General features: G+C 54.6%; 5 protein-coding genes across 5 annotated transcripts; 2 read left to right on the forward strand and 3 right to left on the reverse strand.

Annotated features, from left to right (window-relative positions):
- Positions 1–34: 34 nt before the first annotated feature.
- Positions 35–1680, reverse strand: ASPACDRAFT_31602 (putative MFS multidrug transporter; the record flags this gene model as incomplete). Its single annotated transcript, XM_020199826.1, has 3 exons — positions 35–850; positions 919–1413; positions 1474–1680. The coding sequence occupies 3 exons, from the start codon at positions 1678–1680 to the stop codon at positions 35–37; spliced, it is 1518 nt and encodes a 505-aa protein (XP_020054849.1).
- Positions 1681–3042: 1362 nt separating this feature from the next.
- Positions 3043–3495, forward strand: ASPACDRAFT_45023 (uncharacterized protein; the record flags this gene model as incomplete). The annotated part of the gene is made up of 4 exons (XM_020201530.1): positions 3043–3123; positions 3174–3247; positions 3298–3342; positions 3399–3495. The coding sequence occupies 4 exons, from the start codon at positions 3043–3045 to the stop codon at positions 3493–3495; spliced, it is 297 nt and encodes a 98-aa protein (XP_020054850.1).
- Positions 3496–3774: 279 nt separating this feature from the next.
- On the forward strand, positions 3775–5163 carry ASPACDRAFT_122305 (tyrosinase family protein). Its single transcript, XM_020196527.1, has 4 exons — positions 3775–3909; positions 3962–4087; positions 4146–4268; positions 4332–5163. Exons 1-4 carry the CDS (start codon positions 3812–3814, stop codon positions 5050–5052), a joined length of 1068 nt encoding a protein of 355 aa, XP_020054851.1. The 5' UTR covers positions 3775–3811; the 3' UTR covers positions 5053–5163.
- A 1132-nt stretch (positions 5164–6295) lies between these two features.
- Positions 6296–8348, reverse strand: ASPACDRAFT_122306 (uncharacterized protein). The gene is made up of 5 exons (XM_020196528.1): positions 8001–8348; positions 7690–7950; positions 7388–7636; positions 7032–7338; positions 6296–6975 (listed from the first exon to the last, which is right to left on the reverse strand). The coding sequence occupies exons 1-5, from the start codon at positions 8199–8201 to the stop codon at positions 6395–6397; spliced, it is 1599 nt and encodes a 532-aa protein (XP_020054852.1). The 5' UTR covers positions 8202–8348; the 3' UTR covers positions 6296–6394.
- A 2766-nt stretch (positions 8349–11114) lies between these two features.
- ASPACDRAFT_122307 (uncharacterized protein) lies at positions 11115–14685 on the reverse strand. The gene is made up of 4 exons (XM_020196529.1): positions 14166–14685; positions 13801–14113; positions 12075–13747; positions 11115–12011 (listed from the first exon to the last, which is right to left on the reverse strand). The coding sequence occupies exons 1-4, from the start codon at positions 14393–14395 to the stop codon at positions 11249–11251; spliced, it is 2979 nt and encodes a 992-aa protein (XP_020054853.1). The 5' UTR covers positions 14396–14685; the 3' UTR covers positions 11115–11248.
- Between the last annotated feature and the right edge of the window lie 1135 nt (positions 14686–15820).

Consider the following 15820-nt stretch of genomic DNA (forward strand, 5'->3'; position numbering starts at 1 on the left):
TACCCCAATCAGTCCAGTGTATAAACCACTTCACTTAATCCCGCCGATACCTCCCACCACGCCAATGCACCCAAATCGTGGGCAAAACACTGACCCCGACAAGCAACGCAACCACCACCCCGGAACTCTCCGCCACCCCGACACTCTCAAACAAATCGGTAAACCAAAACGGCCCGAGGAACCCCCACGTCGACCGCACAAAATTGATAAACACGCCCACACTCCCCGCATCGGCCGGGTACGTATCGACCGCATAGGTAATCATGACCGTGGTGACGACCTGATTCCCAAAAGCGGCGATCGCCGTGCCCACCACCGGCACGACCGTCCATTTTCCCTGCTCTGCCTGCGCCGTACACACCAGGAACACCACCATCCCCGCCATTGTCACCAGGTACCCCACATAACTCAACCACAGCCGGTACTCCGGCGCCGGCGGGTGGCCCCCGTTGCGTTTGGCGCGGAGGTTCATCCAGGTATCCGACAGCACGCCGCCCAGTTGCTCGCCCAGGAGGGAGCCAATAATCAATCCCAGAAACTGGAGGCCGAGTTGCTGCGCGTTCAGCCCGAATTTCACCTGCAGCAGTTGCGGGACCTCGACGGAGTTCATGACGGACCCGAACAGAAACACCATGGAGTAGGCGACGGCCGCGATCAGGACGGGGATGTTGGTGAAGAGGGTGAGTGGGTGGTAGAACTCCGCCGCCCGGAAGGGGGTCGGGTCGATGCGGTGGAAAAGGGTGAGGTACTCGCGTTTGAAAGTTGACGTTGTCGACGAGTGCAGGTCGGTGCCGACGTAGCGGGTCTCGGGGCCGAAGGGGAGGTAGAGGATGAATTCGACGGCGTTGGTCTGGAGGAACGGTCAGTTAGGGATGGGTTGGGGGGGGGGGGGGGGGAGGAAAGGCAAGGCTCGCTTACAATAGCCAAGATCCAGAAGATCCAGCGGTATCCCACGCGCTCCGTCACGAACCCGAAGATAAAAGGCCCAATCGGCACCCCCAGCGTCACCATCACCGCCCAGATCCCCATGTAGCGGGCGCGTTGGTGGCGGAAGAACATCTCCGTGACGACCGCGCTGCCGATCGCCATGGCCGGCGAGATGAAGAAAGCAACCAAAGCGCGGCACGCCGCCATCGAGGCGTAGTCGGGGCTGCGGGCGCAGCCGATGTTGCACACGCAACTCAACACCAGCGACAGAAGGAAGATCGGACGGCGGCCGTAACGGTTCGACAGGGGCTTCCACAGCAACGGGGCGCCGCCCAGGATGGCGATTTGCAGCGAGGTCAGGTAGCTGGTGCGCTGGATGCTCACCCCCAAGTCCTCGGAGATCGATTCATACGCAGGGATGATGGCCGCAGCGGTAAATGTGCCCATGCAGGCGTGGAAGGCCACGAGAACCAGATTCAAGGTTTTCTACTTATGGTTATTATTCCCAACTTGCTACGATACACCGCGCCAGGCAGGATGTTTTACCTTGAAGGCGGGCCAGTTGTACGGATCCGCGGGGTCCATACTCGGCACCGGATCAAGTTCCAGGGTGCCATGGCGTTCGATGAGGTAGGCTTTGTGGGATTCGGACAGTGACTCGACGGCATCGGAGACGTAGGCGGTTTTCTCGGTCGTCTCGAAGTAGTCCGAGTGTGCTTTGCCGGATAGGTCTTCCGGCGATGAGGTTGACATTCCGATAGATGGCATGATGGGAGAATGGGGTGACAGCTCTCAGCATCGTATGAGGCCCAGGTCAACCTGGGGAAGGGGAGATAAAGAGAAATCCCCCATGCCCTCAACCCCGGACCCTCCCGTTTCCCCTCCCCTCGCCTCCCCACGGGGCGAATCCACGCCTTTCGGACCCGCAGCGCGCCAAACCCGGGGAGGAAACCAAAATTAGCCGAGATAAGGACCTCTAGAACGGGCTGGATTGCCCACACGGGGCGACGTGGATCCCGCGGTCAGTGCAGCGCATCGTGATTGCCCAGCAAGCGAGCACCCGGTGGATCGGCGGTAAATAGGAGGCAGCCAACATTGCCGGTCACGCCCTCCTGGGGCTGTCAGAGTCGTTATATAATACCGTCCGACGAGGCAGCCGAGGTGGTCAGCCGTCCGGCCGAGGATGAGGGAGTTCAACTCCCGAGCCAAACTCCCGGATGGCTGTTTTGGGCCTTAGTCGAGCCTATCCACGTGCCAACCCCGCACGCCGAGCTCAAGACCCAAGCTTCCTTCTCAGGGCCCTTCACATTATGCTTCGCTGTCTCGAGCCTCTCAACTGTGGCAAGCTGCCAGGCTGCCAGCTAAGTTACGGATGGCACAGCTTAGGTAGCTTGATTCCAAGCCTTGAGGCTTGACTGTGGCGGATATTTATCCGCCCTGATGAGTCAGTCCTTTCCGATGGCTTCGACCGCCACGCGCACACATGCATTGTGATGCGCAGAAAGCTGCTTTGCAGCGAAGACAAAATCGAATGCGAGTATGGAGAATTTCAATACCTCTGCATCGGAGATATAAGCACAGTATATAAAGTCGAGTCCTGCGATGCTGAGGATAATGTTTCACCCGCAATTGGACCCTGCCCAACCTCGGCAATTCAAAAGTTGAAACCCCCAGATGGGTTTAAATCAAGTAAGATTCCGAGTCTCGGGGTCGACCTGCCGTGTTCGCTCTCAGGTCCGATCGTAAACAACTTCATTTGGCCGTGTCTGACAGTCACCTGACTACACCAGACCTAACAGATCGATCGCAACGAGGCCAAATTAGTTCTCTGCTGATGGACTCAACCATCCCTCAAAACGGAGTCCTCCGTCGCAAACCAGATAAAACGACCTCGTATTCGACCACCGCACCGTGACGCAGGGTCGCGCTTGGAATGCGCCGCCCGATCGACGCAAGGGATGTGAGCAAACCACAACAAAGGGTCTGCCCTGCCGCGCCCTCGACAGCTTAAATACTACGTGTCAGATGGTGCGCGCCCGCGACAGTCCACCATCGGCCTCGTTGTTTCCCAAAGAATCAGACCCTGGTGATCTCTCTCCAACAGCCACCGCCACCATGCTTGCCATCAAATCGTTGTCGTTGTCCCTGGGCGCGCTGCTCCTCGCGGCGGTGAGCAGCGCAATGGAATGGACTACCGTGAGTCGCGCAGACAGCCAAACATAAATCGCACGCTGACCAGCCGACAGGTCGGATACGAGACCACGGAGGGGAGTCGGTCCATGCAGGTTCCTTTGAACGACTGCTGGAAGTTCTCGGAAGAGTGAGTGCGATCGATCCTGGGTCTTCCCAGCAGACATTGACAGGTTACAGGGAGGTCAACACCGTATTTCTGTCGCGGCCGTGTCGACTATTCACGTAAGCTTCACCCCGGACCAGAGAAGAATTGAGGGAAGGTGACTGACAGCAACCAGTGCAATCGGCTGCACTGGCCGGAGTACCATGCTCAACCCAGGCCTACACACCTCCTCCGACCCAATTCCCTTCATCGACAGTATCGAGTGTTACTAGCGGCGGGGAGGATCGATCTGATGTATCATATGCACTATACACCCGTCTAATGGAAATAATTGCCAATAACCAGCTTTGCTTTTTCTGAACCGAAGCGGAATGGTCCCGAGACGCCGAAATTTTTGCTTCTCTGGCATGGGTGGATATGTCTTCTGCGAATACCCGGGACGTCCTGCATGCTGTGTACCCAGCATGCAGGGTCAAAAGCTGAGGTTGCCTGATTTCGGGACCCCGTGGGGTATATAAGGTGCATTTCTTCGTAGTCGTCGCGCAAGTCTTTCGGCCTGAGGACAGGTGACTCGGCAGTTCGGTCAAGATGCGCATCTTCAATTCTCTCCTACTTGCCGCCACCGTTGTGCTGGCGGCACCCCAGTCGCGTTGTCATCCAGAGACCGCACAGATTCGCCGGGAATGGTACCTCGCTCCGTTCCCAGATTGAATTTTAGGATTCTCTGACCCTTGCCAGGCGGGAATTGAAACCCCAAGAGCGGACGGACTACATCGACGCCTTGTGGTGTATGCGCAGTCGGCCTTCGCGCCTCCCTCGCGACCAGTTTCCAGGCGCGCGAGATCGCATCGATGATTTTGTGATGTGAGCCGCCCACCTGCGACTCAACTCCCAGACCAGCGAAGCACTAACACGCCGACAGCACGCACATCAACAACACCCTCGTCATCCACAATAACGGGCTCCTCCTCCCCTGGCACCGCCACTTCACCTGGCTATGGGAGCAAGCCATCCGCGAAGAATGCGGATACACTGGCGCACAACCGTATGCCCATTCTCCCCACCACCAAACCAACCCCCTACCCCCAAAAGCTAATCAATGCTGCAGATACTGGGACTGGCCGCTCTACACCCACAACAACCTCCCGTCGAGCCCCCTCTTCGATAACTCCCCGACCTCCCTCGGCGGCAACGGCATCTACAACGCCTCGGTAGCCGAACACCCCGCTCTCTGCCCCGCCAACCTAGGCGGGTGTCTACCCCCCGGCGCTGGCGGCGGATGCGTGACCTCCGGGCCCTTCGCAAACTGGACCCTGCACCTCGGCCCCTTCAGTCGCGACTTTGTGAAATCCTACGGGCCCCTCCCGCCCGACCCATGGCGCTACAACCCCAGATGTCTGAACCGGAACTTCCGTCCCGAGTCGCTGGAGATCCTCAACACCCAGCAGCGCGTGGACATGCTGCTCGGGGCACCAGATATGGACGCCTTCATGGCCGTGATGGACCCGAGTAACGCGACGTTGATCGGGTCGCATGGCGGCGGGCATACGACGGTCGGCGGGGCGATGCTCGATGTCTTCGCCAGTCCGCACGATCCCGCCTTCTTCCTGCACCATGGCATGGTGGATCGGATGTGGACGCTGTGGCAGGAGCGGGATTTCGCGGCGCGGTGGGACGCGCTGAATGGGACGGCGGTGATCTATAACCCTCCTGACGCGCCGTTGGTGACGCTGGATACGTTGATGGACTTTGGGGTCTTGGATCGCCAGAGGCGGATCGGAGAGGTAGTGGATACGCGATCAGGGAAGTATTGTTATGCTTATACTTAGCTTGTCTCGGTGAGGCCCTGCAAATATAGGGCTGGTTTGCCTGTTCATAGACTTAAGAGCTATGAAGCCATAATCAGAGAGCCGCTCGTATCGTCCCTGGAGTCACACGAGGATTGATTCAGTCGTAATTTAGCCTGGACAAAAGTAATTACATCTCGATAAGAGAAATTACGCGTCAGCTTGTTTCCCCTAAGTGATTTACACGATGCCAGCATATTCCGAACGTTTAGGCAACCGAATGATTAAACTTCCTGCTGAGATACCATGCCGATTGCGGGAGAGACCTCTTCTTCTCCGGGTTTCGGTGGCCATGTATCGGCTTGCCATTCTGCCAGTGTGTCCGACGAATCCCTAGTATCAGTATTATCAGGGCCTAAGTGGTATCTCATCAGGCACACGCATTCGGACATCAACTTCAAGGCCTCGAAATATAGATTCGTGTGTTTGAGTTGCGAGGTGGTGCATGCTCATCAATGTCTCAAAATCTTCAGCTCCTAGTACTCTCTTGGAACTCTCCACAATATGTCTACCCAGCTGTGCGGTCTCTTTCAAGCGGTCCTGTTGCTGGTAGATCGGAACAAGTTGACCCATGCTTTGCATCGTTGCAGGATGCTCAGGGCTTGAAATTGACATGTACGCCTCTGTCATTTGTACTTGAATCTCTTCGGCTTCTCTCCATTGCTTTTTGTAGAGTAGCCTTTCGGCTTTCTCGCATCGATCCTGGCTCAGGTATATTAGCTAGAGGTAGGCTGCGGTGCTCAAGGGAGTAGTAGAATGGAATGATGGCAGATAAGATTCTGCTTGTCATTTTGCTGGCCTGGGCTGGCGGCTAAACTAGACCATCAGGTGACTGGTGCCCAAGGCACAAATCTTTGCGTCAGCAAAGCCAATACGTGTGTTTGCTATTATTGGGGATCTCTCGGCGTGCCGCAAGACCCATGGGCATTGACGTTCGAGATCTTCTTCACACTAGACATGCCGTGCAACATGTATTGGTGAGCCGTCGGTCAGGTCAGCTGGAATGAATAGTGCGGACGCCGTCCGTGGGCAGAATCATCAGGGCCAGTATGTCCTGTGCCTTCCACATTGGTTGTTTGAATATAGCCGGCTACGAAGCAAGCAATTTTGCAAATGGCACACAATACGAGCACTTACGACTCGCAACAGGTCAATGCTGAATTTTGTTCCTGTGGTACAATATCTTGCCTCATCCCACTACGAGGTCTACTAGAAGCTGAACATACGGGCAGAATGCATCAATCAATTAATCAACTATCACATCACTGGTATCATGCGCATATAATCACAAAGCGCTCTAGAATCTTTCGCAGTGCACTCACGCTTACTCGTTCTCGTCGACCCCGATAACAGTCGACTTGAACTTCCGAGCCGGAACCTTGCGGTTGAACAGGATATCGGCTTCACGGTACGTGCGGTGCTTCAGCTCGGGCAAGAAGAAGTAGGCCATGATCCAGCACACGCAGGCAGTGCCACCCCAGACGTAACCGCACTTGCCAGCCAGGTTCCATCCGGTGGTGTTGAGCATCTTGGAGGCCAGGTAGATCATGGGAATTTCTGCCACATAGTAGGCAGCACGACCGACAGCGGTGCTCAGCGCACGAAGACGGATGGAAGAGGTCTCGGAAATGATAGTATAGGAGATCGGTCCGAGAGTACCCGCGAACACGAAGGAGATGAGGATTCCGAGGGAGGCCTGGGCGATGTTGGTCTGATCGTTCTGTTCCACCGAGGCGACGATACCAAGAATAAAAAGCAAAATGATGTTGGTTGCAGTGCCCCAGAGGTAGACCGTGCGGCGTCCGAACCAGGCGGTTACAACCCAGGAAAGGCCGTTGGCCACGAATTGGAGGCACGAGTTCACCAGGTTCAACTGGAAAGCACGATCCGACGACATGCCGGCCTCTAAGCGGATGGTTAGTCGTCACGTCCTTGGTCTCGGGAACTGTGGAATCACTCACGCTCGAAGAAAAAGGTTGCTTGGTTGGCAATCAAATTACCTGCGAAATTCTGCCCTGCGTAACAGAAACAGGATATGGCCGTTCTTCGCAGATCAGTGCCCTTGAAAAGGTCGAGAAGCGTCGGGTTTCCGCCTTGCTCCTTTTCAATCTTTACGGTACGCTCCATCATGGCCAAAGCCTGGTGGGCCTCCTCTTCCTTCTCCTTACCGAGGCGCTTGATGGAACGAAGAGCCTCCTCCCGACGCCCACGACGAATCAACCACCAAGGCGACTCGGGGGCAAGGAAAACCAGGATCAGGAGAGGTGTCTAACAGGGTCAGCTTGCGTTGGTGGAACAAAAGCAAGGGTTAACTGACCGGGAACATCCACTGCAAGGCCAGGGGCGCTTTCCAGGCCCACTCATTCTCATACTTGTTGTAGCTGTAGGTAGCACCGGCAACGATAATCGAACCGATGGACCAAGACATCTGCAAAGTCGCGGTACATGCACCTCGAAGAGCGAGGGGCACAACTTCACTGGCATAGGCCGGGGAGTTGGCGATAAAGAAACCCCATGGGACACCTTCCAAAGCTTGACCCACGGTCAGAAGGGCGAGGGAGTTGGCCTAATTGGATTGCGTCAGATGGTAGCTCCGAGGGAGAATACAGAACAACTCACAAAGAAGGAGACGAAGATAGTGGCGTTCATGAGAATCAGGCCGATTATAGTCGTCCATCTATATCCCAGCTTATTTGTGATTGGACCGGCTAAAAAGACGCCGACAAATGCGCCACATTGGCCAGCCTGGAACAGGGCACTCTGCCACCGAGTCGGGATGACCTTTTCTGTCGATCCCGCCACGGAAACACCAAACTTTTGTTGGAATGCATTGAGGGCGACAAAGTTACCGTTCAGGAACATGTCGAACGATTCCATGACCTACTTGCATTAGCGGCGATCCGGCAATCATCGACCGAAGATTAGCTCACAATAGTGAAACACATGATGAAAGCCCACAAGCAAGCCCAGGGGTGCGTCTTGGCCGCCTCCCACACGCCCATTTCATGCTCGCGGTTTTCGGCATCGAACGCCTCTCTCATGAGATCAGAGTTCAGCTTGAGCTCGACATGATCAACGTCGACATGCTCCCCTTGGAGCCCACCCTTGGATTTCTCAACGTCGGTCGACATACTGCAGGCGCGGATAATGCTAAAGTGCCACACGGAAGAAGAGAAAGCCAAGCCGGGAAAAAGGGTAAGTACCGGGTCTTATAGTTTCGGCGTCCTGCAAGCCTCCAAGCCTGAGGTTGCATTCACAGCCAGGGGAGCTAGTCTGTGTTTGCCCGCCGGGGTTTTGCCAGTTTTCCCGACGCAAGAAGCCAGCATTCCGAGTGAGACGACAGGGGAGCGTTACCCAAAGCAGGGCAGGCGCCGAGACAACAGGGTTCGATTGGAAGGGGAGGTGGTTGTGGCGTGCGAACTCCGAAGCTAAAGGGTTGGTGGCGTTTTGGCGAACCAGTCGCAAGGGAGAGGGAAATCAAACGAAATTGGATGGACTGATGCGAGGGCCAAGCGTGAGACTGTGATGATGGTAACCCCGCGGGGGATTAGCCTTCTGTGGATAAATCTCAATCCGGGTATGCGGGGCCCCAGGGCCAAACTGGGATAAACCTGGCACTGTGGGTGCTTGGGTGTCGGGCCATTCTTTGCGGGGATGGAAACTGTGTCCGAGACATTTGACTTCGGTTGGTTCAGGTCAGTCCGCGCAACCTGGCTTGTGGAGAGCGAATTGACTGATAAGAACCTAGTGATTGAGTGAGAATCGAGGAGAAAGTGGGAATCGAGCCCAACCCCAGAAATCCCGCGTTTTCCCCCGCAGCCGCAGTCTGCACCCAGGTCATGTGACCTCAGACGGCAGAATCATTATCCAAGCATCGGGTAAGTTAGGTTAGGCGGTGGACGCATGGCGAAGCTTGAGCGTAATTGCCTTCGTGCGTTGGCTGGTGGAAGATTGAGGCGATAGATTGTGGCTGCTCCTTAGCGGGGTTTGGGAATTATCGCACCTATCGAAGAGAACGATTCGGGAAAGACGTTGCAGCCGAGAGAAGCTTGCTGCACATGGTCGCCGCATGCGGTCTTGACCTGATGTATCCAGCCTGTCCGAGCCCGATCAGGATCTACCCATCTTGTGGCGGTCAGCTTTAATATCCAGAGCGAGATTCATTCGTGCTGTACGCCAACAGGTGGGGTAACTCGCTTTTGTGTTGCTATTGCTCTGATGTCGGGCTCACGGTTTAATTTGCATCGAGAACTGTAAGTGGTTGCTTGCCATGGTACAGCTTCGGTTACAGAGCAAGCTTCCTCCGAGTAGGAGGGAAAAGAGGTACCCGAAGGGAGGAAAGCGCGGGTCGCTGCTCGGTGGACAGCTCCAGTCCGGCTATCAAGTGAGCTTCCTTGTTCGGCCCAAGGCTTAGCTATCCATATGATGTGCTGGGCAGCCGGGTTGTTCTCAACCATGGCACAGCCGACACTGTCAGGAACCCGTTACTCCAGGTCACATGCTCCCTTTATGACAACATAGCTCTAACTTACTATCCTGGTGGATTACACCACCCCCGGCCATTCTGACCCGGCCATTGCAACCTGCCCACTCTCCATTCAGAGTTCGCTCGGTTCCATTATTCACACCGCGACATCCCTCCGATCAGATGGCCCGATCTCACTCGGAGAATGAATGAATCTATGCAGAGCCCGATCCCCTCTATCGGGGTTGCGACATGGAAGATGCCGACGAATAGACGCACATTAGAGTCCGAGGCCCCAACTGCCAAGGCAACAAGGAGCTAGAAAAGTACTCCCAACGCAAGCTACGGTACATCCAGTGTCCAAGGCTACAACGGACTAATCCAGAAGGCCACTCCGGTTTCCGTCGTTTTAGCAAGGACCTCGCTCTATCGAGATTGCCATCCACTCAATACGTAATACCACCACACCTCGAGCGCCATCAACACACTAACTCCGAGCTATCTCACTTCCCAGAAAAGGAAACCCACCCCAACCCCGCGCTACGTTCGTGCTCGACGCCCACACTCGTGAGCCCCCCCTTCCCCGCCTATCTTCTTACCAACAACCACGGTACCACGACTCTTGTCCCCTGCAGGGATTATGAAAGCCACGCTTCACATCCAAATGAGCAAAGATCCGCGCTAGTTCCCCTTCTGTGAGAGCAACGCGACTCGCTACTCACTACCCCCGGCGCACCAGGCATGCTTGGACAGCACAAAACACATGACAGCCTTTCGTCGCAGAAAACGCCAGGATAAGGGGCAGATCTCGCCGGGGCCGCGCTGGGCTGTTGCTGGCTGCCAGTCAGACGATGGGATAAAGGGACCGGGAGTGCATCGTTGATTGGTTCTATGCCATGGATGTGTGGAAGTGGGCCTCGCAGGTGATGTCCAGCAGGCGATGTGCAAGTCGAATGCACTGGACGAGGTGGGGATTCATGGAATTCGTAGTGCTTCGGACAACTTTTTTGGGGATAGTCAGGGAAATCGTCATCACCAACATCATTGTCGTTGGGTTATCTGTGGTCGGGACTGAGTTCCTGTGCTTGGACTATTGCTGGGTGTTGATATGGCAAGTCATGGAGGGGTTGGAATTTCGGTTGAAAAATGGAGCAGCGCTCGGGGAGGCCACGTTTTATGCTGACGAAAAACACAGGATACGGTGGACGAGGTCTGGAGCTGGCATTTGGCAGCGATTGCAGCGGAATTCAATGCCGACTCGTATATAAAATCATCGTGGATAAAACTCGTACAGAGTCCCTGAAATAGAGAAACAGTCAAGATACGAAAAGAAGACGCAGCAAGAGTCATTGGAGGGGGCCATCACAGCCCTTTGTCCAGGCAGGATCTTGTCATTGACTCAGCGAACGCAAGTTTTTTTTCTTTACGTACAATCCCTGCCAAGCTCAATTACAGCTTGGTAAAACTTTTACTTGGCGGCTGAAGCCCAAATATAGAAACCATGGCTTAGATAACTATAACTAGGTATGGAGAAAAGTAGAACTTGGTTTTGAAACCGTTGGTTCGGCACTTGCGGTTCAGCAGGTCAGGAGGGGTACACAATAGCACCGTTCTATTGGTAGGCTCTTGATTAAATTGATGTTATATGCGTTATAGTATCCTAGAGATATATATTCCTCCAAAATGTAAGCTACAACCTACACCACACCCGCCTCATACTTCAGACTGCTCCCAAGAAACCAGGTGTGACTCGCCCAACACCCCCTTGATCACCAGCACCAGTTCGTCCACCGTACTCAGGAACTTGACATACGCACTCACCCCGACGCAGTACCGGCGATAGTTCTCATCCCGCAGCATCTCCGGCGACAGCAGAGTATCCATCGCGTGCGTGTGCCAATACTCCATAGACCGCTGCATCAGCGGGGTGGGCAAGAGCTCCGGTGGAGCATCGCCCGTCTTGAGCGCTTGCTCGCAGACACTCAGCACGGCCATGATCTCGCCGATACAGCGATGGTCCAGCAGCCCTGTCATCCGCGCGAGGCGGTCTTGGTATTCTTGCGGCAAGGACGCCGAGAGTAAGAGTAGCCGCCCGAGGTTCCGGTTTAACCCGTGACAGAGGAGCTTGACTTGGTCCATGCTCGAGCTGTCGAACCGCGAGCTGGAAAATTCGTACCGCAGAAGCTGAATGGGCCCATCGAGCAACACAAGGGACTCGGCCATTTGAAGTGAGATTGGCTCGGCGAGGATGCGACCGTCTTCTTGGCCTCGACCCCAGCAGGACAAGAGGAGCGCGTAATGATCCGATATGGCACGAATGGAGGTGGACAAAGTCTTGCTGATATGCTTCGCAGCGGAGGGAGGGTGCGGGAACAGCTGAGCTACGGTTCCCACGCCGACACCGATCAGGACTAACAGCAGTCGGCGCCAGAAGACGGTGTATCCGACGCCTGGATTGCCATAGGTTGGGATGTGGCTGCATGAATAGTCAGAGTCAATCACAGCAGGACTAGGGCTTTGCGACTTGGAGGGTACTTACGTATCGTCGTAGCTGTACGCAACAACAAGCAAAAACGTAGCACCACCCATGATGCTCCCCTGCAGGAGGCTAGGAGGCAGAAAAAGACGCGACCAAAGGAAGATTACAAGCATCACGGCCATGATAGCCGCTAGTCCATAGGGACTGCCCGGTCCATTGCCTGAACCGATATACCATGCTAGCAAGCCCAAGAGGCCGCCAACAACGGTTCCTATAACGCGCGCAACGACAGAAAATAAGTAATCAGCCATGTACGGCAAGAGACCTGTCTGCGCCATGATCAAAGCCCAAAGACCTTTCTCGCGATAGAAGAAGCCCGCCGTACTGGGTAGAGCAGAAATAATCCCAATGGCAATAGTGACCACGACCATACGTAAAGCGTAGAGTCCTTCTGCTGATGTGAACCAGTGGTACGTGCCCAGAATAATGCGACTAGGAAGACCGCGGCGCTTGACGCGGTATCCACGACTCAGCCGCAATCTTTCTTGCACTGATTTGGTTGCGTCGGCCTGTTCTTCTGGATCGTCGTCTGCGACTTGAGCCATGGCAGGGGCTTTGTTGCCCTTGCCTGACACCCAGGACACAAAGGCTTTGAGGCTCAAAGGCCACCACACTCGTGTTCGCTGGGAGCTCAGGAAGATGTTCAGCACCTGATCCAGTAAGGACTCGGTTTTATCCATTGCGTTGGCCATGATTTCCTCGAACACCATCCCGACTACAATGCCTCCAAAGTTCTTGGCGTGACGGTCAGCGTCGTCACCCGGTCTCCCGTCCATTAGCGGCCCGTAGCAGCTAACCAGCGACTCTGTTGTGTTACGAATGAAGGTTTGGCGCACTGCGCGAAGATCTTCGAGAGCCTTGCGGCTCCGCTGGCACAATTCCTCCCGCGCCTCGGGCGAAGAGCGCCGAAACCAAGGTCGGCCATTTGCCATGTGAATGCAATCCTTCGCGGCGGCCAGTGCAGCCACACATGCTTCAATGGCCGTTGAAGCAGCGCTCACGAATGCCTGGAGGGTTTCCTCCGGGATAGGTTCGCTGTCGGAATTGCGCAAACCATCTAGCAAACGCGCCATTTGCTGCAGCTGGTGGCGTCCCACCTCACGCGAGGGCTTGACCTTTTCATCTTGCGACTCAATTCGGTCTGCATACTTTTTTAAAACTTCTCTCGCGCGAGCCTTGCCGGAGACGCGGTTCATGTGAAACTCGAGCAAGGAGAGAATGGCTCCGATAGCCTGTCGAACAGGTTCCTTAAGAGTTCCCACATGCTGCGCGCCCCAACACCCGATCGAGAAATCCAACGGCAAGAACGCTAGGGCGGGCTCGACCTTCCGATACTCGCCGATGATGCCGACTTGTGTCTTGCGCAACTGCGCCATATTCAAGTCTGGATCACGTTTCCCCAGCGTCGCCAAGGTGAACGCTAGTGGGTGAGTGAGTAGCTCAATGATATCCTCCATGCTGTTGAGAACGACTCGTGAAGTGGATTGCGGAAATATCAGCACCGAACAGGCAAACCCCAAGCCGATGCCGACGCCAGCCGGCTTGGCAAGTGCAAGGGGTAATGTGCCGTTGAACGAGGGAAGCAGGGGCAGATACGTGAGAAACAGGTCGGATATGATGATGGCGAAAATCGCCGTAAAGGTTGCTCTCGGATTGCTGGCTCGGAGGCGTGCCTGGCTGCACGGTTATTACTGACCGGGTAAACGAGCGTGGACCAGAGTCATACCATGAGATAAATGAAAGTACAAATGAGACAGTAAGTGACCGCCGTCACTCGCGCATCCAGCATATGGCCATTGTAAACCAACACCTGGACCACACTGGCGACTGATTGCCCAGTTGCGTTAGCCTGTTGCGCCGCGGTCTGCTCCAGTGCCAGCAATTGCGCCTGCGTGTCTGCAGATGATCTGGCTGCGTAGGCGGCCTTCATCGTGATGACGCCCCATGCCCAGGCTAAGCACACACCCAGGTATAGGGAGAGCGCTCCGAGGAGGTAGATAAACACCACACTCGAGGGTGGGAGCATAAGCAATACAAGACTGGTGCAAGCAGTTAGCGCGTATTGCAGAAGAAACAGTCAAGTCGACCTACCATGCGAAGAAAGTAGCCTGTCCCAAACTCGACAGGGATGGACTGATCAGGAACAACAAACAAGCCACCCAGGCTGCGACCCAACAGCGGAAAAGGATTTTCAGATCGCGCGCGTTGAAATGGTCGAGGAATGGCGGCAGGCGCCTTTTCCCTCCCTTCAGAACGGTTTCTTGAAGGTTTTCTATGGATTTCCCATCGTTCCTTGGCGGGTGATCTTTTGTGTCGGCCATGGTGTCACCGTTGGTTGCTTTTTTATCCAGGGACAAGATGATTGCCGACAGGCCTCTCTCTGCGCTGCATGGATAAACTCCCCGTGACACTTTTATGGTGATTCAAGAAGATGTGAAACTATGATAGCCGACCGTAATATTTACCTAACGAGATGAATAGAAAGGAGTGACTAGTGTTGGACAGGCGTGATGATATCGAACCGAGGATGGAAGGCAAGAAAGGGATGATGAATAGACTTCAGGGGAGGGAAAATGTCAGACGGTTGGGCACACGTGGGGGCGAGGCGAGTCTATTTCACCTGCTCAAGTTTGTGTTCGGAAATCCAAGTCGATCTGCAGCCCATAAAGTTTATGATTAGTGAAATAGTCGGGCTGATCTTTGCTGTTCGCATGCAGCTTATGCTCTTTACCCCCAGTTATGCAGAGGTTGTGCACATTTACGTGCGTCATCGATCTGGGCTGATGTAAACCCAGCGCACAAAGCCGGACAATGCCTATGACATAAGCACATTTTTGATTAACTAACAAACACGCTAGACCTAAATAGTCCATAGCTGTCCAAATTGACTGAAACCTGGATCTGGATCACTAATCACTCATTTTTCTACTGAGTACAAGCAGAATTAGCAAAACAGACCCCACTAAGCAAGATCAAGATACCCCTAAAATAAACAATCTTCTAGCTTTCGACAAAGATAATCGACTGGGGAGAGAAGGGAAAGGAGTACGTAGCGACCCCCAAATTGCCTTCTTCGGTTCGGCCAGCCTATACAGCTACAATACCCGTCTAAAAATGGGAGCGCCGCAGCAGTAACAGAAAACCTTTCCACAGCTAGAGTAAGTCAGTAATTAGTTCCCAAGCTCGGTCAGGTATAGCAGACTTACTGGCATGTCACGATCTTGCAACCATCTTTAGTATGTTCCACCATCGTCTGGCACCAGTAGCATCATCGCCATTTCTTAGCCTTGGCCAGTTTCAGAGTAGCCTGGAGGGCCTCATCCTTTTGACACCTCCCGCGATGCGCGATGGCGCGGCAAAGAACGTGGGTCTTGGTTCCACAATTAGGACAACATGCATAGTTTCCCTCAATGTTGTTGCGAGGCGCGATGAAGACAGAGCAAGAAGGGACTGCGCAGTATACCGGATGTCTGCTAGTATATTCAAGCACCCTGGCCTGGTACACGCAAAATCCATCATCACCGAGCAGAAAATGGATCAGCAGTTCCGTGTATTCAAGACCACAGCATCGAGGTGGCAGACTGCACCTCGCTGCCACGGCGTTGTGAGTCATCTTTCGAGCACAATCTCCACACGTTTGATGGCCACATGTGGGATCCAGACACGATTGCATTCTTCGTGGCAGTACATGCATCGGGCACCAGGTACTGTTGAGTGGGATAAGCCCTCGGATACAGCTTCGCCCA

The sequence above is a fragment of the Aspergillus aculeatus genome (genome assembly GCF_001890905.1).
Source record: "Aspergillus aculeatus ATCC 16872 unplaced genomic scaffold ASPACscaffold_11, whole genome shotgun sequence".
Lineage (NCBI taxonomy): Eukaryota > Fungi > Ascomycota > Eurotiomycetes > Eurotiales > Aspergillaceae > Aspergillus > Aspergillus aculeatus.